Source organism: Lepidochelys kempii, chromosome 11 (genome assembly GCF_965140285.1).
Source record: "Lepidochelys kempii isolate rLepKem1 chromosome 11, rLepKem1.hap1, whole genome shotgun sequence".
NCBI classification, from domain to species: domain Eukaryota; kingdom Metazoa; phylum Chordata; order Testudines; family Cheloniidae; genus Lepidochelys; species Lepidochelys kempii.
The window spans coordinates 72,389,943-72,413,745 of record NC_136390.1 but is presented as its reverse complement, the minus strand read 5'-3'; the positions used below and the strand labels follow the sequence as shown (position 1 = coordinate 72,413,745).

The 23,803-nt window shown below is 47.4% G+C and overlaps 1 protein-coding gene across 1 annotated transcript; it reads left to right on the top strand.

Moving 5' to 3' along the window:
- The first annotated feature begins 19,255 nt into the window (after nucleotides 1-19,255).
- Nucleotides 19,256-23,351, top strand: ARL4C (ARF like GTPase 4C). The gene has a single exon (XM_073306811.1). The coding sequence runs from the start codon at nucleotides 19,842-19,844 to the stop codon at nucleotides 20,418-20,420; it is 579 nt and encodes a 192-aa protein (XP_073162912.1). The 5' UTR covers nucleotides 19,256-19,841; the 3' UTR covers nucleotides 20,421-23,351.
- The last annotated feature ends 452 nt before the right edge of the window (nucleotides 23,352-23,803 follow it).

Below are 23,803 nucleotides of genomic sequence, written 5' to 3'. Positions count from 1 at the left end.
AGGCGCCATACTTGAGCCATGCATCTGCTCCGCATGGCTAGAAGTTGCACTGATGTTAGTTAATTGCATTAGGTGGTAATGCCCCAGGCAAACTGCATTCAGGGAAATGTTGCTATTGTATCGTGGGATATCTCCTGGAGGCCAGAAAAATTATAGGACCAGGGGTCAAACTCCCACCATTTCTTGCAGCGTATCCCAAAATTCCCTTGATCCCAAACTGCTCCATGAACCCAGAAACAACAACAAACAGGAGTACAGTATAAGATAGTCCAGGATCCACTTTTCTATTTGAGAGCCCCTGGGATGGGACCCACTGCAGCAGCCTGGAAGAGGTTTGGAGCTATTCAAGTATCTTGGAAAGGAGACCCTGGAGATGGAATCTGGGTGACCTGAAGAACAGAAATTCTTACAAGTTCACAGTAAAAAAGAGACATTAACAGAAACCCCTTCTCTCATGGGTGCATTTATAGAGCAGAGATATTCAAGATAGTAACTGAAGTGAGACACACCAGATTACTGCCGGGCCGGGCAGGGGAGAGAAAAAAATTGAGCCAATGGGAGTTTCCATCAAATTCAGTGGGCTTTGGATCAGGCTGCTAGGTGCCATCAGCTGAGATGGGTGAACAGTGCAGCAGTTTGTAAGCTCCAGGGAAGGCACTACATGTTTGCTGTTTGTACAGCCCCCAGAAAAATGGGCTCTTGATTTACAGCTGGTGCCCCCGATGCAATTGTAATTTAAATAAATCATCATAATGCTGGGAATAGTGGTTTGAATTTGTAAATGAGCTGACTTCAGCCTGAGCACTCAGCACTTCAGGGTAGGTCTACATAGCGTTCAGAAAATTCTGGTGGTCAGGACTAGAATTCAAAACGATCTTGACAAATTAGAGAATTGATGTGAAATCAACAAGAGGAAATTCAATAAAGACAAGTGCAAAACACTTCATGTAGGAAGTAAAGAAATCAAATGAACAACTACAAAAGGGGGATGCATGGCTAGGCTGTAATATGGCTGAAAAGGATCTGGGGGTTATAATGGATCACAAATTTAATGTGTGTCAACAATGTGATGCAGTTGTGACAAAGGCAAATATTGTTCTGGGGTGTATTGACTGGAATGTTGGATGTAAGACACGGGAGGATACTGTCCTGCTCTATTCAGCACCGGGTGAGGCCTCAGCTGGAGAACTGTGTCCAATTCTAGGCACCAGACGTTAGGAAAGATGTGGATAAATTGGAGAGAGTCCAGAGGAGAGCAACAAAACTGGTAGAGATTTACAAAAATCTGACCTCTGAGGAAAGGTTTAAAAAAAAAAATTGAGCATGTTTAGTCTTGAGACAACTGAGGGAAGGACATAATAACAGCCATTATAACAGTTTTCACCTATGTTAGAGAGGATTGTGATCAACTGTTCTCCATGCCCACTGCAGGTAGGACAAGATGTACTAAGCCTAATTTGCAGAAAGGAAGATTTAGAGTAGGTAGAAAGATTTTCCTAATAACTCTAAGGGTAGTTAAGCTCTGTAGTAGGGAGGCTGTGGAATCTCCTTCACTGGAGGTTTTTAAGAACTAATTAGACAAACACCTGTTAAGGATGGTCTAGGTTTACGGAGGAGTCCTTCCTCAGTGAAGGTGGCTGGACTTGACTTCTGGAGATTCCTTCCAGCCCTACATGTCTATCAATGAATTTTGGTGTGAATTATAAACATTGAAGAATAAATGTGAGGGAATCACATTCTTTGTGATTCTTCCACAAGCTGAAAACAAGGCTAAGTTAAATCAGAAAAGTGATTCACAGACCTGAGGAAGAGCTCTGTGTTAGCTTGTCTAACACCAACACAAGTTGGTCCAGTAAGAGATATTACCTCACTCACCTTGTCTCTCTAATATCCTAGGACCAACATGACTACAACACTGCACAAATAAATACTCAGTTATTCGATTAGATCTGAGCACCAGCAGTTTTGAAATTTAGGGAGATAAGGCGTATGAAACCAAGGAATGTTTTCACACCATGTAACATTTAGTTTGCTTATGAAATTACCTTTGGGTGCATTGTATGGAGGGATTGAACTGAGATCGTTAGATCTAAATACATGGATTTTTCAGCTGTGCTGAAGCTTAATAGACACAAACCTCTTTACATGGGCTGGCCACTACAGGGGGTCCCTGAGTAACATGAATGACACTTGCTTGGGTATGATCTTTAGGCAGCGGCTACATCTAAGAATAATTTTTGATCAGAGCGTAAAACAAAATAGATTTTACTGATAATACTCTGTTGCCAATACATTATATTTGGTGTTTTTCCTCAAAGCTCCAGCCCCTGGAGTCAAGTGATTAAACATGAAACTCTCCACTTTTCATTTAGACAAGAAAATACACTTCTAACTTTCAAAGTTGCAGAAAAAAGCTTGAAACAGGACACCAGTGCACTCTAATAATGGTCCAAAAACTAGAAGGCAAATTCAAACCCCTCCACAAATGTATTATATTTTTAGATCTAATTATTTCCTAAACAATCTTGTGTTATTTTGAACTTATATCATGATTTTTGAATGCTTGGGGTTAGTTATAATACAGTGCTCAGCACCTAAAGAATATTGCATCACAGTGGACAACAAGTATTTCTTCAAGATCTTGCTCCTACACAAATCAGATACACAGAACTCAGGACTATTTGGAATAGCATCAGCTGGTGAATTCCATCAGTGTTACACCAGTGTCACTTCCAATAGCCTAAACGCAAGTTTTGTTGAGCTAAGGCTGCTTTTCTTTTTCATGATGGCATGTGTTAGCAGGTAATCCTATCTCCAAGCAAACCAGCAACACATACTCCGTATGAAATATGAATATGAGAAATGATAAAGGTCTAAGCTTAGTAACAGTCTGCAGTGAGGGTTGTTAACAGGTCTCAGTTTAAAAACAGTAGCTGTGTTCAGCAGCAAAATTATTTCTCCAGGGCTTTATATTCTTGCTGTCATGGACAGTTGATATGTATTTAGCAAATGCAGGAAAGAAGAGCTATAAAATCAGATTAAGACTAACCATTGCACTGTTTTTGGCTCAGGAATTATACCAGAAACAAACACAGGGTCAAACATAACAAGGCTTTCCCCATAGCATACAGTGCAACTCACTTCATTCTGTCCCCATTTTGGGATCAAAGACAAGATGCATACGCTGAGCACCTTTGACTGAGGGGCACATTGGGAATCCCAGAGGATCTTCAGTGCAAATAAATATGAAAATCATGAGCTTTTGTTTTCCAGCTTCATAAGTGCTGCTGCTGTCAGGCAGCCATCTTGTCAGTGTGGAACAGCAATGAACTCCTACAAGAATCAATGGTGTTAAAAATAGTGATCATTGACCATGGAAAGAGGAGTTCAGTTCAGATAAGATGGCTCCAACATCTTCCCAATTGTTATCCAAACTCAGAGAACAGATTAAAGCCGCACAGGTTCTGCTTTCTTCCCCCAGATCCATTTCTACCCTTTGCAGATCCACTCAGGCCTAGTCTACATTAGAGAAGGTTTGCCAATGAAGCTAATCCCTCCACATATAGGCACAACTTATACTGGCAAAAACCAACCAACCCCTACATCCGTAGATTAGCATTTATCAGTTCCCTGAATAAAATAAGCTATGTCAAGAGAAGCACTTAATGCTAGTGTAACTTAGGCTATGCTGGGGTTTTCACCAGTATAGAAATTGTGTGTGTGTGTGTGTGGGGGGGGTTGAGAAGAGGGGAAAAAAAATCACTCCTCCACTCAACAATACTACACTGGCTAAGGCTTTCAATGTAGACCTTAACACTCCCTCTCTCCCCTTCTGAGACCTGACCTCAAACAGGAACTCCCAGACCACTTGGCAAACTCCAGTGGTCCTTGTTACCCCATCTCTAAACCCACTCCACAACTACCCTTCCAGGCTCCCTTATTTCCCACAATCCTTGCTGTTCCCAGTATTGCCAAGCCCTCGCTTTCAAAAAGTGACTAGTCAGGACTTCAAACATCACAAAATCATAGATTCATAGATTCATAGATATTTAGGTCAGAAGGGACCATTATGATCATCTAGTCTGACCTCCTGCACAATGCAGGCCACAGAATTTCACCCACCACTCCTAAAAAAGACCTCACACCTATATCTGTGCTATTGAAGTCCTCAAATTGTAGTTTGAAGACCTCAAGGAGCAGAGAATCCTCCAGCAAGTGACCCGTGCCCCATGCTACAGAGGAAGGCGAAAAACCTCCAGGGCCTTCCAATCTGCCCTGGAGGAAAATTCCTTCCCGACCCCAAATATGGCGATCAGCTAAACCCTGAGCATATGGGCAAGATTCATCAGCCAGATACTACAGAAAATTCTTTCCCGGGTAACTTGGATCTTACCCCATCTAAAAACCCATCACAGGCCATTGGGCCTATTTACCATGAATATTTAATTACCAAAACCATGTTATCCCATCATACCATCTCCTCCATAAACTTATCAAGTTTAATCTTAAAGCAAGATAGATCTTTTGCCCCCACTACTTCCCTCGGAAGGCTATTCCAAAACTTCACTCCTCTGATGGTTAGAAACCTTCGTCTAATTTCTAATCTAAATTTCCTAGTGGCCAGTTTATATCCATTTGTTCTTGTGTCCACATTGGTATTGAGTTTAAATAATTCCTCTCCCTCTCTGGTATTTATCCCTCTGATATATTTATAGAGAGCAATCATATCTCCCCTCAACCTTCTTTTAGTTAGGCTAAACAAGCCAAGCTCCCTGAGTCTCCTTTCATAAGACAAGTTTTCCATTCCTCGGATCATCCTAGTAGCCCTTCTCTGTACCTGTTCCAGTTTGAATTCATCCTTCTTAAACATGGGAGACCAGAACTGCACACAGTATTCCAGGTGAGGTCTCACCAGTGCCTTATATAACGGTACTAAAACCTCCTTATCCCTACTGGAAATACCTCTCCTGATGCATCCCAAGACGACATTAGCTTTTTTCACAGCCATATCACATTGGCAGCTCATAGTCAACCTATGATCAACCAATACTCCAAGGTCCTTTTCCTCCTCCGTTACTTCTAGTTGATGCGTCCCTAGCTTATAACTAAAATTCTTGTTATTAATCCCTAAATGCATGACCTTACACTTCTCACTATTAAATTTCATCCTATTCCTATTACTCCAGTTTACAAGGTCATCCAGATCCTCCTGTAGGGTATCCCTGTCCTTCTCTAAATTAGCAATACCTCCCAGCTTTGTATCATCTGCAAACTTTATTAGCACACTCCCACTTTTTGTGCCCAGGTCAGTAATAAAAAGATTAAATAAGATTGGTCCCAAAACTGATCCTTGAGGAACTCCACTGGTAACCTCCCTCCAACTTGACAGTTCACCTTTCAGTAGGACCCGTTGTAGTCTCCCCTTTAACCAATTCCCTATCCACCTTTCAATTTTCCTATTGATGCCCATCTTATCCAATTTAACTAATAATTCCCCATGTGGCACAGTATCAAACGCCTTACTAAAATCTAAATAAATTAGATCCACTGCGTTTCCTTTATCTAAAAAATCTGTTACTCTCTCAAAGAAGGAAATCAGGTTGGTTTGGCACGATCTACCTTTTGTAAAACCATGTTGTATTTTGTCCCATTTACCATTGACTTCAATGTCCTTAACTACCTTCTCCTTCAAAATTTTTTCCAAGACCTTGCATACTACAGATGTCAAACTAACAGGCCTATAATTACTTGGATCACTTTTTTTCCCTTTCTTAAAAATAGGAACTATGTTAGCAATTCTCCAATCATATGGTACAACCCCTGAATTTACAGATTCATTAAAAATTCTTGCTAATGGGCTTGCAATTTCTTGTGCCAATTCTTTTAATATTCTTGGATGAAGATTATCTGGGCCCCCCGATTTAGCCCCATTAAGCTGTTTGAGTTTCGCTTCTACCTCAGATATGGTGATGTCTACCTCCATATCCTCATTCCCATTTATCATGCTACCATTATCCCTAAGATCCTCTTTAGTCTTATTAAAGACTGAGGCAAAGTATTTGTTTAGATATTGGGCCATGCCTAGATTATCCTTGACCTCCACTCCATCCTCAGTTTTTAGCGGTCCCACTTCTTCTTTCTTTGTTTTTTTCCTATTTATATGACTATAGAACCTTTTACTATTGGTTTTAATTCCCTTTGCAAGGTCCAACTCTACTTGACTTTTAGCCTGTCTCACTTTATCCCTACATATTCTGACCTCAATAAGGTAGCTTTCCTTACTGATCCCTCCCTTCTTCCACTCCCTATATGCTTTCTGCTTTTTCTTAATTACCTCTCTAAGATGCTTGCTCATCCAGCTTGGTCTACAACTCCTGCCTATGAATTTTTTCCCCTTTCTTGGGATGCAGGCTTCCGATAGCTTCTGCAGCTTTAATTTAAAATAATCCCAGGCCTCCTCTACCTTTAAACCCATAAATTCTTCAGTCCAATCGGTTTAAAAAGCATGAGATTTTTTGTAATATATAAGTTGAAGTGTTTTTATGTTGGGGCGGGGGTGTCTTTCTCATATTTGAGTCGATAGAGATCACATTTTCCACCTTTTCTCTGCAACCAAGAAGGATAGAAAGTTCCTTTTTTTTTATTAGTGACAGCTGAGAGGCACATGTAATCATGTGACACCAGGAGCTGAGCCTTTAAGAAAAGCCTCCAAGTGTCACAAGACTTGTGATAACATCACGAGCCACAATGGGAAGTCAGATGTCTGCAAATGTTAGTGCTTGGGAAGAGGACTGGACTGGCAGCCCTGGACAATGACACTTTCTTGCCAGTCAGACCACTGGTAATGTCTTTCAGCCCTGACTAGGTAGGACCTCCCCTCAGGAGGGATTTTCCTCCTGTCTGCTGAGGGTGTCCACAGAGGTGTCAGCTGCTAGGGTGGTGGTTTGATTACATGGAACCTGCTTGCTAGGTACTAGACTGATGGCTTAGGCTAGTCCATTTCCACTAACATTTCCAGCAACTACTCTTCCACTGCCTACTGTCAGGTGGCAATCACATCTCTCAGGCTTTCATGCATTACCTCTCCATTTGATCTTCTCATCCTTGTGGTAAAAGCTGTCTTCTCTATAGCCACTTTGCTCCCAGTTTTGATACAAGCAGGCCAGTAAATGAAGTTACTTACTGCCACTATGAACACTCTGCCTTAGTGCTGGCTTCTGGTCAGTGAGGGGACTGATCCAAAAACCTCCATTCAGCCTCCCCGAACTACTGGGACATGTGGAGCCAGATCACGAGGTCTCTTCTCTTTCCCAGGAGTAATGAGGACATTGAGGTAATCCATCACTGGCTCAGGCCCAAAGGCCAATGGGGCCCATGCCCAGGGGCCCCGACCAATTTGAGGGTCTCCCCGCAGGATCGCCAGAACTCCGCCTCTGCCCTCTCTCCTCCTCTCCCCGCCGCCGCCTCTCAACGGCCTACTGCCCTGCTCCTCCTCTTCCCTCTGAGGCCCTGCCTCCAGGCCAGGCAAGAAGCTGGAGCTCAGCCATAGTAGGGTGAGTATATCCCCCTGTCACCCGGAGCTGGCTGAGCTGCTCACCCAAACCCCTCTCCTCACCCACCCGCTAAGCATGGACCTGGCCCTCCCCCCTCCCCAGGGCCAGCCTAAGGGAGAACAGTGCCCTGGGCAAACTTGTATTTTGTTGCCCCCTACACCACCACCCCCATGGGCAGGGCACCCCTGCATTTCCCCTGGTCCCCAGCCTCCCCATTCCCTCTTCACCCCTAATCCCTGCACTGTGTCCCCTCCTCCTGCACTGTACCACCTTCATCCCTAATCCCTGCACCCCCTGCTGTGCACACATGGGGAGACTGACCGGGGTGCATGGAGCAGCTGGCATTGCCGCTCGCTCTCCCCTCAAACACTGCTCCTCCTCACGCACCCCAGGGAGTGGTGAGGGGCGGAGCAAAGAGTGATGTCAGGCTCCCTGCATCCAGGTCACTTTCCCCACCTGGACTACATAAGGGGAGGGAAGAGAGCAGCAGCTCCTGATGCTTGCCTCACAGTCCAGCCCAGATGGGAAAGTGACCTAGATGCACAGAGCGCTTGGTGTTGCTCCTCCCCCTCACAGCCCTAGGGGGGCCCAGAGGAATGTGCGGGGGAGGGAGGAGGGAGTGTGCCACAGCTTGCTCCTGCCGTGTTCCTCCACGGGAGGAATCTGCCTCACCAGCGCTCCCCTGCCAGTCAGGAGCGGTTTCTCACTCTACACCAGCAGCCCACACCTCTGCACTGCCACATGGCATCTCTGGGAAGTCACCCAGGCGGCCCACCCATCACACTGGGCCTGCCTCCATCCCCACCCCTGCAATGACCTGGCCCAAGCCGCTCCTCCTGAGCCCCATGGCTCACCTCCCAGCCCCTTTATCACAGAAGTGGGCATTTGTCCCGTTTGCTCTTGCCAGCGGATGATCGACCGGCAAGAGCAAACAGGACAAATGTCCCAACTTCTTTTGCGAAATTGGGCGCCAGGGGCAGGGTTTAAAAAGGGGGCTGTCCTGGCCAAATGGGACAGATGGTCACCCCTAGCAGCTGTGGGGAGCCCTAGACCCTCCGCCTGCCCTGGGCGAGGTGCCGGGGTGCCCATGTGCCCGGGGTGCCCAGGTGGAGGGTCCAGGGCTCCCCACAGCAGTCCAGGTTCATTGGGAAGCTCTTACCACCACCCAGCTTCTGGCCAGGCGGGGGTGGGGGGGCATGGGGGAAGGGGAGGAACAGGGAGTGGGGCCCTGTGGCAGGGTGTGTGGGGGCCCCCCAAATGTTTTGTGTGCAGGGCCCCCATATAGTAAGTCTTAATCTGCCTCTGGTCAGAGCTGCCTCATTAGCCAGGCCTGCTATCCCAAACTACTTTGGGACTACTTTGGGACTTCCTGCTTTCTGTGACAGTGTCTCCTGCAGAAATCAGGGATTTAGCTGCTTAACGAGTGTGTCTTCTGCCTATATCTGGGTTTCAACCCCTGCGTAGAAGGTGCAACTGCCTCCTGTCAGGAGGATTTTAAATTCAGATAATCACCTTTCTGTGATGCATCTTGTCACCAATGAACATCCAGGAGCGCGGGTTTCCTCGTCTCTACGAATACTGCAAACGGAAGGGCTGGTAGCAACCCTCTGTGGTTACACCTTCAGGCCCTTCCAAACCGGTCCTATCCAGTACTCCAAGGACCTGGATTAAATCACAACTGGGAAATGCAGTCTCAGAAGAGTCTATGCATGGGGCCCACTGAAAAAAGCAGCTGACACATACTGTATTAGCTCTGGCCTGCTGGTGCAGAGAGGCCTTCAGCAAGTATCCTGACTGCATCACTGCCCCTGAGAGTCTTGGGTCCTGCAAGGGGTGAAAAGAAACTGGACTCTATTCCCCCAGGTATAAAGTCAGATTGCCTTGGGGGCAGGTTGTACCTTTGGGCACAGGCCTGAGCAAAGGGTAGTGTGAGAGCCACACCATATCCCAGGAATAGCCCCAGCAGACACGTCCCTGATGCACAAGTCCCTCCCCTTGGTCCGGAAGGAGAGTAGATTTGATGCTGGTCCATAGCTGGCTAAGCAAAACTGCTCCACCCATTTCCCACCTACCTTGTCTGGGGGGAGAGGGGCAGTTTCTGCTCACTTTGTGCCCAGACCCTAAGGCTTGGTCTACACTAGAGCTTACTTTGGCATAACTTAGGTCACTCAGGGGTGTGAATAATCTACACCCCGAGCGATATAAATTACACCAGCCTAAGTGCTGGGGTGAACAAGCTAGGTCAGTGGGAGATCTTGCATGAGAACTGTCTCTGGACAGATTAGTAATGGATCAAAATCACATTTGTTGATCTCTTGGGGCCAAATCTGGTTCCCATTGAGATCAAAAGAAGTTTTGCTATTCAGTTCAATGGGAACAGACTTTGACATTTGGAGAGGAAAGAACAAAAACCACTCAAGCAAGGGCTATGTTGCTTATACTACAGGTATCAAATGCTGCTGATGCATGTGAGAAAGTCAGCAGACATCTGATCTTTGTCCATTGCAAGGGAGAAATCAGCAATCAATGAGGCTAGAACAGTCTCTGTACCATATCCAACTCATAAGTCCATCTGCAAAGCATCAAGGAAATATGAAGGCTCCAGATTACCTTCAAGTCCTCAGTCCCTTGGTTAGAATGCTCCCATTAGTATATGTTCATAATCAGGAGCAAACTTGTAATAAACATAACTAATCTTCATCACTTCAGATACCAAGATGAATATACATTCATAGAAATAGCATAATCATAAGTGCCAGCTATTTCACCTACATGACTGTTCCCAACAGAAATTCTGAAAAAACAAAAAACAAACAATACATCACGTACCTGAGACCCTCTGCGCCCCACTGGAGTTTTGTTATCTGTGATCATAGAATCTCAGGAGGTCATCTAGTTCAACCCCCTGCTCAAAGCAGGGCCAATTCCCAACTAAATCATGCCAGCTAGGGCTGTCAAGCCTGACCTTAAAAACCTCTAAGGAAGGAGATTCCACCACCTCCCTAGGTAACGCATTCCAATGCTTCACCACCCTCCTAGCAAAAACGTTTTTCCTAATACCCAACCTAAGCCTCCCCCACTGCAACTTGAGACCATTCCTTCTTGTTCTGTCATCTGGTACCACTGAGAACAGTCTAGATCCATCCTCTTTGGAACCCCCTTTCAGGATAGCTGCTTTCAACTACAAATCCCCCCTCAGTCTTCTCTTCCGCAGACTAAACAATCCCAATTCCCTCAGCCTCTCCTCATAAGTCATGTATCCCAGTTCCCTAATCACTTTTGTTGCCCTCCACTGGACGCTTTCCAATTTTTCCACATCTTTCTTGTGGTGTGGGGCCCAAAACAGGACACAGTACTCCAGATGAAGCCTCAATGTCAAATAGAGGGGAACGATCACGTCCCTCGATCTGCTGACAATACTCCTACTTATACAGCCCAAAATGCCATTAGCCTTCTTGGCAACAAGGGCACACTGTTGACTCATATCCAGCTTCTCATCCACTAACCCCTAGGTCCTTTTCTGCAGAACTGCTGCCGAGCCATTCGGCCCTTAGTCTGTAGTCGTGCATGGGATTCTTCCATCCTAAGAGCAGGACTCTGCACTTGTCCTTGTTGAACCGCATCAGATTTCTTTTGGCCCAATCCTCTAATTTGTCTAGGTCCCTCTGTATCCTATCCCTACCCTCCAGCATATCTACAACTCCTCCATGTTTAGTGTCATCTGCAAACTTGCTGAGGGTGCAGTCCACACCATCCTCCAGATCATTTATGAAGATATTGAACAAAACTGGCCCCAGGACCAACCTTGGGGCACTCCGCTTGATACTGGCTGCCAACTAGACATGGATCACTACCCATAGAATCTGATGATCTAGCCAGCTTTCTATCCACCTTATAGTCCATTCATCTAGCCCATACTACTTTAACTTGCTGGCAAGCATACTGTGGGAGACTGTATCAAAAGCTTTGCTAAAGTCAAGGAATAACACATTCACTGCTTTCCCCTCATCCACAGAGCCAGTTATCTCATCATAAAAGGAAATTAGATTAGTCAGGCATGACTTGCCCTTGGTGAATTCATGCTGACTGTTCCTGATCACTTTCCTCTCCTCTAAGAGCTTCAGAATTGATTCCTTGAGGCCCTGCTCCATGATTTTTCCAGGGACTGAGGTGAGGCTGACTGGCCTATAGTTCCACAGATCCTCCTTCTTCCCTTTTTTAAAGATGGGCACTACTTTTAGCCTTTTTCCAGCCGTCCGGGACCTCCCCTGATCGCCACGATTTTTCAAAGATAATGGCCAAAGGCTCTGCAATCACATCTGCCAACTCCTTTAGGACTCTCGGCTGCAGCACATCCGGCCCCATGGACTTGTGCTCGTCCAGCTTCTCTAAATAGTCTCGAACCAGGTCTTTCTCCAGCAGGCTGGTCGCCTCCTCCCCATGCTGTGCTGCCCAGTGCAGTAGTCTGGGAGCTGACCTTGTTCGTGAAGAGAGAGGCAAAAAAAGCAGTGAGTAAGTACATTAGCTTTTTCCACATCCTCTGTCACTCGGTTGCCTCCCTCATTCACACTTTCCTTGACTTTCTTCTTGTTGCTAACATACCTGAAGAAACCCTTGTTACTTTTAACATCTCTTGCTAGCTGCAACTCCATGTGTTATTTGGCCTTCCTGATTTCACTCCTGCATGCCCAAGCAATATTTTTTATACTCTTCCCTGGTCATTTGTCCAATCTTCCACTTCTTGTAAGCTTCTTTTTCGTGTTTAAGATCAGCAAGGATTTCACTGTTAAGCCAAGCTGGTCGCCTGCCATATTTACTATTCTTTCTACACTTCGGGATGGTTTGTCCCTGTAACCTCAATAAGGATTCTTTAAAATACAGCCAGCTCTCCTGGACTCCTTTCCCCCTCATGTTATTTTCCCAGGGGATCTTGCCCATCAGTTCCCTGAGGGAGTCAAAGTCTGTTTTTCTGAAGTCCAGGGTCCGTATTCTGCTGCTCTCCTTTCTTCCTTGTGTCAGGATCCATCTTCAGGCAACTCATACCTTTGAGAGCCTAAGTCCAACTAACTTTTAATAAAACGTAGGAGCCTAAGTCATGTAGCTGCTTTTGAAAATCTTGCCTGAACTACTTTGGGAGTTAGGCGCTGAAATGCCTTGGAGGATCTGGACCCTTGAGTCTGAAATGGTGCGCAGCCGAATACTTTCCCTTTGTGTGCTGCAGTATCACTTTGAAATAAAGCAAAAATCACCCCAAAATAAGTGTCCTTTTCCTAGCCATCGTGCACGGTGCATCACAGCAGCTTTCAAATCCACTCTTGTGCAGAACCAACCCTTCTTAGTTCCTCGTCACAGTCCTCTGCAAAAGACACACGACAAGAGGCCTCTGGGGCCCATGTGTCAGCTCTGGTTTATTCCACCCAGGCACAGCAGAGGGCGCTCTGGTGTAACAATGACAGCTATTGGGGGGGTGACTGGAAGGTAATTGAGCCGTTTGGGTTTGCAAGAATAAATGAATAACCCTCTGACTAGCCAAACAGATGTTGGGTCTTCCAAAACCTGCTTTTAAACAATAATAGAGATAGCACCTCTTCAATAAGACCAATAGTTACACTTGCTACCCCCATTACTGGAGTGCTGGGATCTTGCTACAGCTCTTTAGCATTTATTTTAATTGGTGGTGCATTTCCTTTTGCAAAGCTTTTCAGTGAGAGGAGAAAAGTAAATACTAAGTGGGATGTCTTCCATGAGCCCCTACAGCAGGAATTCAAAATCAGTCTCTTGTTTATGTGAGCTAATTGAACACTGATCGGGTGTAGGATTTTAATAATCATTCAACCATTTGATAGAAGAAACACTACCAAAAATCCTCTGCGAGGGTAAGTTGCCACAGTGCCTTCTTGTGAAGGAAGAGAATACAATAATCAGCAGTAATATTACAATAGCACATTGTAACAGGGTTCCCACTCGCTATGAGGGTACCTCCTTGTGTCTAGATCTGGGAAAGTAACCCTTGCAACATGGGGTGCCTCCTTCTGCACTCTGCAAGAATCTCTTCTTCTGGGAACTTATCCCTCTGGCCAGGTCCCCATTTAGTCCACCCCTTCCAGGACTAGGAAGTCTGACATGACCACTCTCCAAATGCCTTCCCCAGAGAGTGCTCAGCCCCAGCTCAGGCTCTGTGCCATTATACCAGGAGCTGGCAGGGGAACCCAGGTCCACCTGCTATACACTGGGTTCCTTCCCAGGGACCCTATAGCCTTCAGTCCAGGTCTGCTCAGTCCCCATTCCCTATTGCTCTGTCTCTGGGCTGGGTTCCTTCCTGCCCAGCCTCTCTCTTCCCTTGCCTTTTTCTGGGTTTACCACAGGATCAAATTCTGTTCCCTGTAGCTAGTTCACCCCCCTCTTTGCCTCTTACCAGACTCCTTACTCCAGGGCAGGATCCCAGGACTTACGAATCCCTTGGACTTAGTCCCTCCTTGTCCCTGACAGCCTTCTACAGAATGACCGTGACCCTCATTCCCCCCACAGCTTCCTGGCTTTATACTGCTGTCCCAGTCCTTCCCCAGCTGCGCTTCACTCTCAGTTAATCCTCCCTCTCACAGGTGAGCCAGGTAAGCTAACTGGCCTCTCAGGCTGCTGTTAGCTCTATCAGGGCTGGTGTGAGGTGGCCACTCCATCACATACACAAAGGCCCCAAATGAGAGAGGAGCTCCATTGTGCTAGGTGCTGTCCTGAAGAGCTTGCAATCTAAGCAGGAAAAGGGTGTGAGAGGAAATGGGGGGGTGCGTGACTTGCCCAGTGGGTTAGTGGAAGAACTGGGACCAGAACTGAGTGCTCCTGAGTCCCAGTCCAGTGCCCCCACCCACAAGAGCACACTGCCTGTCCATGATACAGCTCTGCCACTGATAATCAGTTCTGTAGTTATTTTATTTCCCAACCAAAAATGGTAGCATCTTCATAACTTCTATTAGCTACTGTTACTTTTTTTTAAACAGCTGTTTCTTTTAATGATATCTTTATTACAACCTGGTAAACGACATGTGCTGAACTAAAAATCAGGGTCAAGTTCCCAGTCTGGATCACAGTGGATCAAAACTGTGTGGCTAGGAGACAACATAGTTTGAGCTGCTCTACATGTCAGGGTAGGATTGCAAATGCATGATGTGGCACCCTTTCTTCTGGGAGCTGAGCGTTTCTTCTCTCCAATGGCTTGGTGAGGAGGGGCTGGACAAGAGCGTTAGTGCCTCCTTTTATGTCATTGCACTATTGTCCAAAGAGCATGTCCCCTGTACATGAGATATGCTTTTTTATTGACTTTAAGAAATCAGATTTATTTTGTTAATAGAGTTGTGTGGAGCAGCCAGACATACAACAGCAGCTAGTTGTTTTGATGATTCCTGGTTTTTTTTAATGGTATTTTACTTAGTGGATAGAAAACAATCCCTACAATTACTTTTGTCTGGCATGAATCTGTGTGTCATTTGCATATGATCATAGAAAGAAGGGATTTTTATATGTCCACTTAACTCCACTGATTTTAGTCAAGCTACATCAGTTTACAGCAGCTGAGGGATTGGCCCAGGGTTTCTAATGAACTAAGGTCTCATCTATCACTCAAGTGCTGGAAAATAATATTTAGCAGCTACCCTCTCATGAAACCATGAATGCAATAGCCATCAGGTCTATGAGCTGATAACCAAGGGGCTTCTGTCTATACATTTACCACCATCTCTAAACCTGCTGTGGTATCTGTCACCCATACTCCCAAATCAGAGCTAGGCCAGACTCTGATCTCAGCTGCATGAGTATGGTAAGGAACTGACATGTTAATTCCTGGCCTCAGTCACATGAGTTGTCTCAAGGTTCTGAAAGCAGACTGGGGTGATTATCCCAGAGAAGGGATTTGGGGCCAAGGAGGTGGCGGAACACTGCATTATGCCCTAGGGGTCAAAGAGGGAAAGCCCCTGATTCTTCAGGCACTCTGCTCCACACAGCTCCTAGCCAGTACCAAACTGCTTGGACTCCCCAGCACACGGCCATGAAGTGTGAACAGTAAAGATCATGCCAACATAGCCTGTGCCTGGTAATATCCCCCATGGCTGCAGGCTGTGCAGCATTGGCTGAGCTCTCCCTGCTCTCCTCTGATTCAGCTCTTGCATGGGACATGGTGACTCACAAAGACTCAGATTCTTAGCCACGGCTTGCTGTGCCTGTGCGTAAGGCTAGTCCTGGAGCCAGTTATAGGCACTAATTCAACAAGGTTCTCGAGGCATGTGACTTGCTCAGTAATCCCCAAGCTTTTGAAAGTCATGCTCCCTTACCCCTGTCTGTGACCCCCCTGAGCTGGGAGCAGCATGGAGGTGGGAGTGGAGCTGCAACCAGGCTCTGGTGGAGGCCGGCAGCTGGGCCTGTGGGCAGGCATGGCTCTGCTCCCGGCCTTGCCTTCAGCCTTGCCCTTGGGCTGGGAACAGAGCTGCGACCAGCGGCCGAGGTTGGGGGTTGTTGCGGAGCTAGGAGCAGAGCTGCACCAAGGCTGGGGACGGGGCCAGGCAGGGGGCTGGGAGCCAGGTGCGGGGCTGGGAGCCAGGGACATGGCTGGAGGTGGGACCTGAGCAGAGCTGGGGGTGGGGAAGGCCTGGCTGGCGCTTCCTCCCTGCCCCACCAGATGGTCCTCCATGCCCCCCTAAGGGGGCCCACCCCACACTTTGAGGACCTCTGGATTAGCCCCACTGACTTCACTATGTTAAGGACCCTGCTGAATGGGGACCATAGTGATAGAAAACGCTTTGCAGGCTGCTGGGGCTTGCTTGCCATCTGACAGGCCTGAGTATAAAAGAGATTCCTCTGGCTGGTGGTGGCTGGATCTGATATATTCAGCCCCTGGGGTGCTACAAATTCCTCAGCAATGGCCCTTGAGTCACTCTGGAAGGAGCCCTGACCAAGCCTACTCAGCCAACAGAAAGGTGGAGTTTAAAAGCATCAAAACGAAGGTCACACTTCTGCTCCCATTCATGTCAAAGGTGAAATTCCAGCTGACTCCAGTGAGAACAGGGACAAAGGGATGATCAAGCCTCCAAAATGTGTGTGCAAACAAATCCCAGGAAGACAGAACTCTTCAGGAACTACACATCTCATAGCCTAGTGAGAAATACTAATGTAACCCTTCTGCCCGTCAGAGTTGGCAGCAACAAGGGCCGGGTTCAGTATCTAGGGGATCCATTCCAATAACACAATGCAAACTGGCTCGAGCCCCCACGCAGTGACCTGGGACAAATATATACCACCCCCGCTGGGCGCCTCCAAGAGGCAATACTTCCCCTCTCGCAAGCACAGAGTCTGAGTGTAGCAAAAAGCCTTTTAATAACAGAGAGAAACAATGTGGCATTATGTTGGGGAAACACCACCAACAGGATTCATAACACAACCCATGAGCAAAAAAACCCACCATGCAAATTGGGGCATGCCCCTTTCCCTTTGGTTCTTGAGTCCAGCAACCCCAAATCACCCAATGACCCAAAAGGCTCTGTCCCTGGTCAGGGCAGCCCCAGAGTTCGAAAGTTTATCTGCGGAGCTTTACCTCCCAATCTGGGTGGAGATGGGACGGGGGTAAGAGGCACCTTACATGATCTGAAGCTGACCGCCCCACAGCCCCATAGGCCTTCGCTTCGCTCCGCTCCGCCAGCCGCCCCACGAACTCCTTCGCTCAGCTCCACGGTCCACAAGCAGCTTCCACCATCCCACAAACTGCTCCGCATCCCACCAGCAGCTCCTGCCATCCTATGAACTGCTCCACCAGCCTGTCCACAAGGCACTCCAGCCGCCCCACAAACTGCTCCACACTATATCTTCAGGCTCCCCCACTACTTAACACAACACTCAGTGATTTCAGCTCTTAGTCAGTTCAGCTCTTTGGTGAATTCAGCTTGTAGTAGGGGAGCCTCAGTGCTGGTGCACCATTAGCCCAAAGTGAGCTCAGCAGCCTGTAACTAGACTCCTAATAGAATCAAAATTAGCTCTGATATTCCACAGTGGAGACAGGAGGAAACACAATTAGCATGTAAGGCCCATACCACCAACTATTAACACTTATCCCCAGCCTCTCTCAATTCACAGAGTTTTGGAACCCATGACCCTTGCCTAGCGAGTGCCACTTAGTTGATGGTGAATCCCTCCATCATAACAAAAGGCCACGTACAGTTCCAAGCACAGTTTCCATAATCAGGGTAATAACAATTTATTCTTCCTGCCCCAATAACAGAGACACTGGGGATCCCACAGCAGCCAAAGTGACCATTTGGGCAGCTATGGCCTCATTCTAGGCGGGGTGGGTGTGCCTATGCAAATGAGATCAGCCCCTGAAGTTCTTTTCCACAACTTGCCACACCTCACCACCAGATGTCAGGGTGGAGCTCATCCTGACACTGCTTACACTAAGGAAAAGGGAACCTCCTTGTAATGCCTTTTGTTTAACTAACAAGCAAGGAGTTATAGGGGTTTTCCCAAGAAAAACTCCTATTGATTTTCTTCGGAGTTTGCCTGCATTGGGATGAATGTGAAAGACACCACTATGCAGCATTTTATAGGGCTTTATCGGGCCCTGCACAGATATTGACTAATTATTATTGTTCCCCTTTACAGACAGGGAAACTGAGGCAGAACAGTAAAGCAACTCAGCCAATGTCACAGGTCAGTTGCAGAGGCAGGATTAGAATTTGGGACCTCCAACCCTGCAGTAATTCCACCAGACCAGGCTGCCTTCCAGTTAAAGGTGAAGGGGCATGAACATCACACAGGGACAGGAATCTGGTGAATAAAAGCAATTCAGAAATAATTCAGAAGTAGGACAGTCTTAAGGGAGAGCTCAGATTGCACAGACATAGTGGCCATTAAGTGACAAGCCAATCAAAACACAGCAGAAAGCATCTGTGGCTATAAAAGATTGTTGTTTTTTTTTAGTAAAGAGCAGATGGGTTGAAAATGTATTTTAGAAAGGCAACAATCTAGGTTAATATCTTCTCCGGAGCAGTCCCGGAGTCTTTTTTTGTATTGGTCTTGCCTGTCTTCAGCAAAAACCCTGTAACGTAAAACAGCCCCTTAGTGTGCTATATTATAAAGCAGCAGCACACTGGATAATCTGCATTCAGCCATGCTCAGACACACATGGTTAAAACAGAGCAAAGAAAGGACTGAAAGAAGTTGTAGAGGGGACACAGTTTGCTACAAGAAGGGGACAGGGCTCTCTGCTCACAGGGGGCTGGACTGTTGTCCCTATGGCAGATAGTTTGAACACGATGGTATTGACTGATAAGTCCCGATATTTGGGGCTTTTTCTTATATAGGCGCCTATTCCCCCGATATTTCACCCTTGCTGTCACAGAATCAGAGAATATCAGGGTTGGAAGGGACCTCAGGAGGTCATCTAGTCCAACCCCCTGCTCAAAGCAGGACCAATCGGCAACTAAATCAACTGTCTGGTCACTCTGGGCTCAATAGCTCCTCGCCGCGAGCGGTTTAGGGGGAAGGGTTTCCCGTTTCCCTGAGCAGCTTGTCGGTCGCCCGGATCCAGCCCCAGGGAGCCTGGGCGAGGAGGCGGGCCCCAGACATTCACGCCGAGGAGAAAGGGAGGAGCGATGGAGGCGGTGGCGGAGGAGGGGTGTGCCATTGCCCTTTAAAGGCGCCTCCCTCCCTGGCGCCGGGGTGTGCCGGAGGGGCGGGGTTTGATGGATTGAACTGCGGCTGCTTTTCCCAGCCGGCGCCGGCGCCTCAGAGCCCGGGGGGCAGCTGGAGCGAGCGGAGCGGATCGGCGCGGCGCTCTCGGGGGTCAGCGCCTCCTCAGGGACCGGGACCCCGGAATGAGCGGGGCGGGCGCCGCTCGGAGGACTTGATCTGGGGCTACGGGTCTCCCAGCCGCCCCCACGGAGTGGGGGAAGGAGGGGACCCGACATCCTCGTCCAGCACAGCCCGGCCGGACCCAGCCCAGAGGCGGTTGCCGAGTGTTTGATGGCCCCGTCAGCTCCCAGCCGTGCAAGCGCGGACCCCGGGCTGATCGCGCCCTGGCTGCGCTGATTGCAGCTCCGGCCCCTTGGCTTCCCCTGTGCGGGACGCCGCGCCGCGCGGGGCGGCTGCTGAGAGCGTGCCCTGGGGGATTGCTGCAGCGCTAGAGCCCCGACGCGACGGGTATGGGCGCGCTGTAAAAAAAAAAAAAAAAAAAAGCCGCCCCCGTTTTCGAAACCCCTCCCATAGCTTCGCCTAATTCTAGCTGCGCCGGCGGCGGAGGTGGTGGGGGCCATGGGGAACATCTCCTCCAACATCTCCGCTTTCCAGTCGCTGCACATCGTCATGCTGGGCTTGGACTCGGCCGGCAAGACCACCGTCCTCTACCGGCTCAAGTTCAACGAGTTCGTCAACACGGTGCCTACCATCGGCTTCAACACCGAGAAGATCCGGCTGAGCAACGGCACGGCCAAGGGCATCAGCTGCCACTTCTGGGACGTGGGCGGCCAGGAGAAGCTGCGGCCGCTCTGGAAGTCCTACAGCCGCTGCACCGACGGCATCATCTACGTGGTGGACTCGGTGGACGTGGACCGGCTGGAGGAGGCCAAGACCGAGCTGCACAAGGTGACCAAGTTTGCCGAGAACCAGGGCACTCCCTTGCTGGTCATCGCCAACAAGCAGGACCTGCCCAAGTCCCTGCCCGTGGCCGAGCTGGAGAAGCAGCTGGCGCTGCATGAGCTCGCCCCCTCCACCACCTACCACGTCCAGCCCGCCTGCGCCATCATCGGCGAGGGTCTCACCGAGGGCATGGACAAGCTCTATGAGATGATCCTCAAGCGCAGGAAGTCCCTCAAGCAGAGGAAGAAACGATAATCGCCAGGCCAAAACCCTGCTAGCCTGAAACATTGCCGGGCACGCCGGCCTCCCTAGGTGCCCCCAATGGGCGCCTGTGTCTAGATGAGCGCTCGGCTCCCCGTTGCCTTTCATTGGGTCGCCACTGCTGTTAACTTGCTGGCAGGACTAGGAGGTGGATGAGGCTGGCGTCTGGGTGAAGAGGCTGCTGTAACCCCTCCCAGGACGACCAGATCAGCTGGCATCTGAGCTTAGGAGGGAATTGCCTTTTCCTTTGAAATCAGAGGATTTGCGGTGGAGCTGGATGCAACAGGGCTGGCCCCTGTGAAACTGAGCTTGGATTTGCTCCTGCCTGTGGATCTTAAGGGGTGTGTATTTCGGGGGGGGGGGGGGGGGGGGATAAAGTTTCAGGAGGCATTGGGTGCTGAGGCATCTGTTTGTGGTTAGAAAGCTGCGGTAGGAAATCACAGGCAGATACATCTTGCTGAATGGCGGGTAGGTAAGGTGAGCCTCTTGGGAGAGCTGCTTTTCAGGTTGCACCAGACCTCCCCCCCCCCTCCCCCTTTGGATTCCGCCCATGTGCGGGTCATTATCACACACAAAATCAGACCAACAAAACTATGAAGCCCCGGAATGAAGGAATGATACACTACTGCTTGCAGTAGCTGTGTGCTTAATGGGAGTGCCCAGTTGTTTCAGCTGAGGGTGCCCATCCTCTTTTAAAAACAAAGTCTACCCAAGGACAGACCTGTATTGATCCACAGGAGATTTAAAGCTGTATGGCCAGCTCCATGGCTTGTAACCACCTGTTGACTGGTGCTGAGTTCTAAATTGTTTGCGAAAAGGGGTTCTGTGTGAATGTTGCCATGAAGGGTTCTCAAGCATCTTTTCATTTTCAAAGGTGTTTTTTTTTTTTTTAACAGACTCTATCCTGTAGCAATGGTAAGCAGTAGGTCTTGCTACTTTATTGCTGTAGTCTACAGGTGGAGACCTGTTTGGATTATCTAATTTGGTTCAATCTGGTTGGTTGATTCAATTTGTGCACTCCATTTAAAAAAAAAAGTCTCCTGACACTACTGGATGATAAGCCCCAACAGTTCACCTCAGCTGCAAATGGAAAAGCACAAGAGTTGCTAATTAAACTCTGGTATAAACATGGACTGTAAATCAAGCCAGTACTTTGACCAACAGACTACAAACATTAGGTAGCTAAACTAAACTTGCTCTGCCCAAAATGGCAAGAGTGCAAAATCTCTTAATGCAAAGGGATATTGGAATGCAGAGCACCTATTGAGTGGGAAGTGAAGTTTTAAGAACTTTTTGATACAACCAAAGGTTTTAAACAAATTCAAGGGTGAGAGTCCTAGCTGTAAAGCATGCAAGGGGAGATCCTGCTAGTGTAGTAAATGTATTACAACAGGCTCAGACATGTTTCCAGTCACTTCACTAGTGCAGGATCAAGCCCAGTGTTTTAGCAAGATCCTAGCTGGCCCTTCCCCATCAGTTGGTGTTTTAACATTAACTTCACTGAGCACAGGATTGGACCCTAAATATACATAAGCTGGCTGCTTCTTGGTCTCTCTCTCTCTCATGGAAACCCACCTCACAATGAGAAAATTCTGACTCCTAGAATTTCATAACAAGAAGAGAGTTTGGAAATCAGCTGCAATCAGTTTTTGGCATACTAATGTCCCACACCTGTGGTTCACTGGTCTTAACATGGTCATGTGGGAATTTCGGATGAGTGAAGTATTTTGGCTTTCTGCTTGAGTGCATTTCCCAAACCAAGAAAAAACCAGGGTGAATTTCAGGCAGCTGATTCTCCTTTTTCAGCAATGAACTTGGTACTTTCCCAGTAGCATTTTGTAGAATCCAATATTGAAACCAAATGGTATTTATATGCCTGCAAGAGTCCAGTTTACAGGAGTAGTGACTGCTTCACTAATCTAAGAAGTGGGCTGGTCCCATCATTTCAGGAGGGTCTGTACAGTTTTTCATTGGATTTTTTTGTTTTTTTCTTTGCCGTCACATGAAACACTTTCTGAAGCACTTTGACACTTGGTAGTTCCACACTATTGAGAGAGAATATATTTATTTTGTGACACTGCAAAAGCCAAATGCTCCAACCTTTGTTTTGAATATTAAGTGTTTAGGGGTTAAATAAAAACGTTCTGATCAAAACCTGTCATGCTTTAAAAATAATGAACATATTAATTACAGGGTCTCCCCCGCCAAGACTTGATTCTTGATCCTGCAGACAACTTTACTGAGGCAAATAGTTCCATTGACTTAAATGGGACTTTTTGTGGAAGTAAGACCTGCAGTTGCAGGATTGACCCCTTACTGGACATTCAGTTAAACTGGCCCTAATTAAGCAAATTATTTAAGCATTGCCTAATTTGATCCCTATCCAGCAAAAGCACTGAAGCATGTGCTTAACTTTAGGCATGTGTTTAGGTACTGACCAGGGTCATGGTCACTAGTTGTACATGTATGCAGTAAGTTAAAATACTTCTCCAATTAGTAGGTAACAGGGTCACTGGTATTTCTATAGAATTTCAGGACTGTAATGACTACTCCTCAGTGCCATGGCAGAGTTGAGCTATGTTGTCTGCAACTGACCAGATAATGAGTCCTCTGAAACAATTATTACAGAAAAGCTTTACGCAGTCTGCTGTTCTAAAATCAGGTTGGATTTTCTCCAGGTTGTGTCTTCTCAACAATGTTTTTGGGGAAAAAAAATTTTTTTTTTTCCAGCAGATGTCATGAGATGCCAGTCACATTTCAGACTGTCTTCACAGTGTACCTAGAACTCAAGAAAAATGCCATGCTACCTAGTGTAACTTTTCCTTTTATCTTGTCATCCATCCTCTGTTCCTTCCATCTTTGCATTTTTTTTTAAGAGGAAACATAATGCTGTGAACTGAAATAAATTATTTATACAATGAAGAATTTGACATAGTCTTTTTGTTCCTTCTATTAATAATTCAGTGTGTTTTCATCCATAGCTCTCAAAGCACTTTACAAAGGAGGTCAGTATTGTTATTCTCATTTTACAGATGAGGAAATAGAGTCACATAGAAGGGAAGTGACTTGCTTAAGGTCAACCAGTGGCAGAGCCAGGGAAAGAATTCAGGGCTCCGGAGTCCTAATGCAATGCACTAGCCACCAGGCTACACTGCCTCCAAGAGAAAGATAATCTTGTGGATAATCACAGGACTGGGATTCAGGACATCTAAGTTCAATTCCCAGTGCTGCTAAAAACTCCTTGTGCAAAGTGGGCAAATAATATAATCTCTCTGCACCGCAAGTCCCCATAGGTAAAATGAAGATAACACCACTGTCTGTCCTGTCTACTTAGATTGTAAATTCGGCAGACAAGGGCCTGTCCTTCGCTATGCATT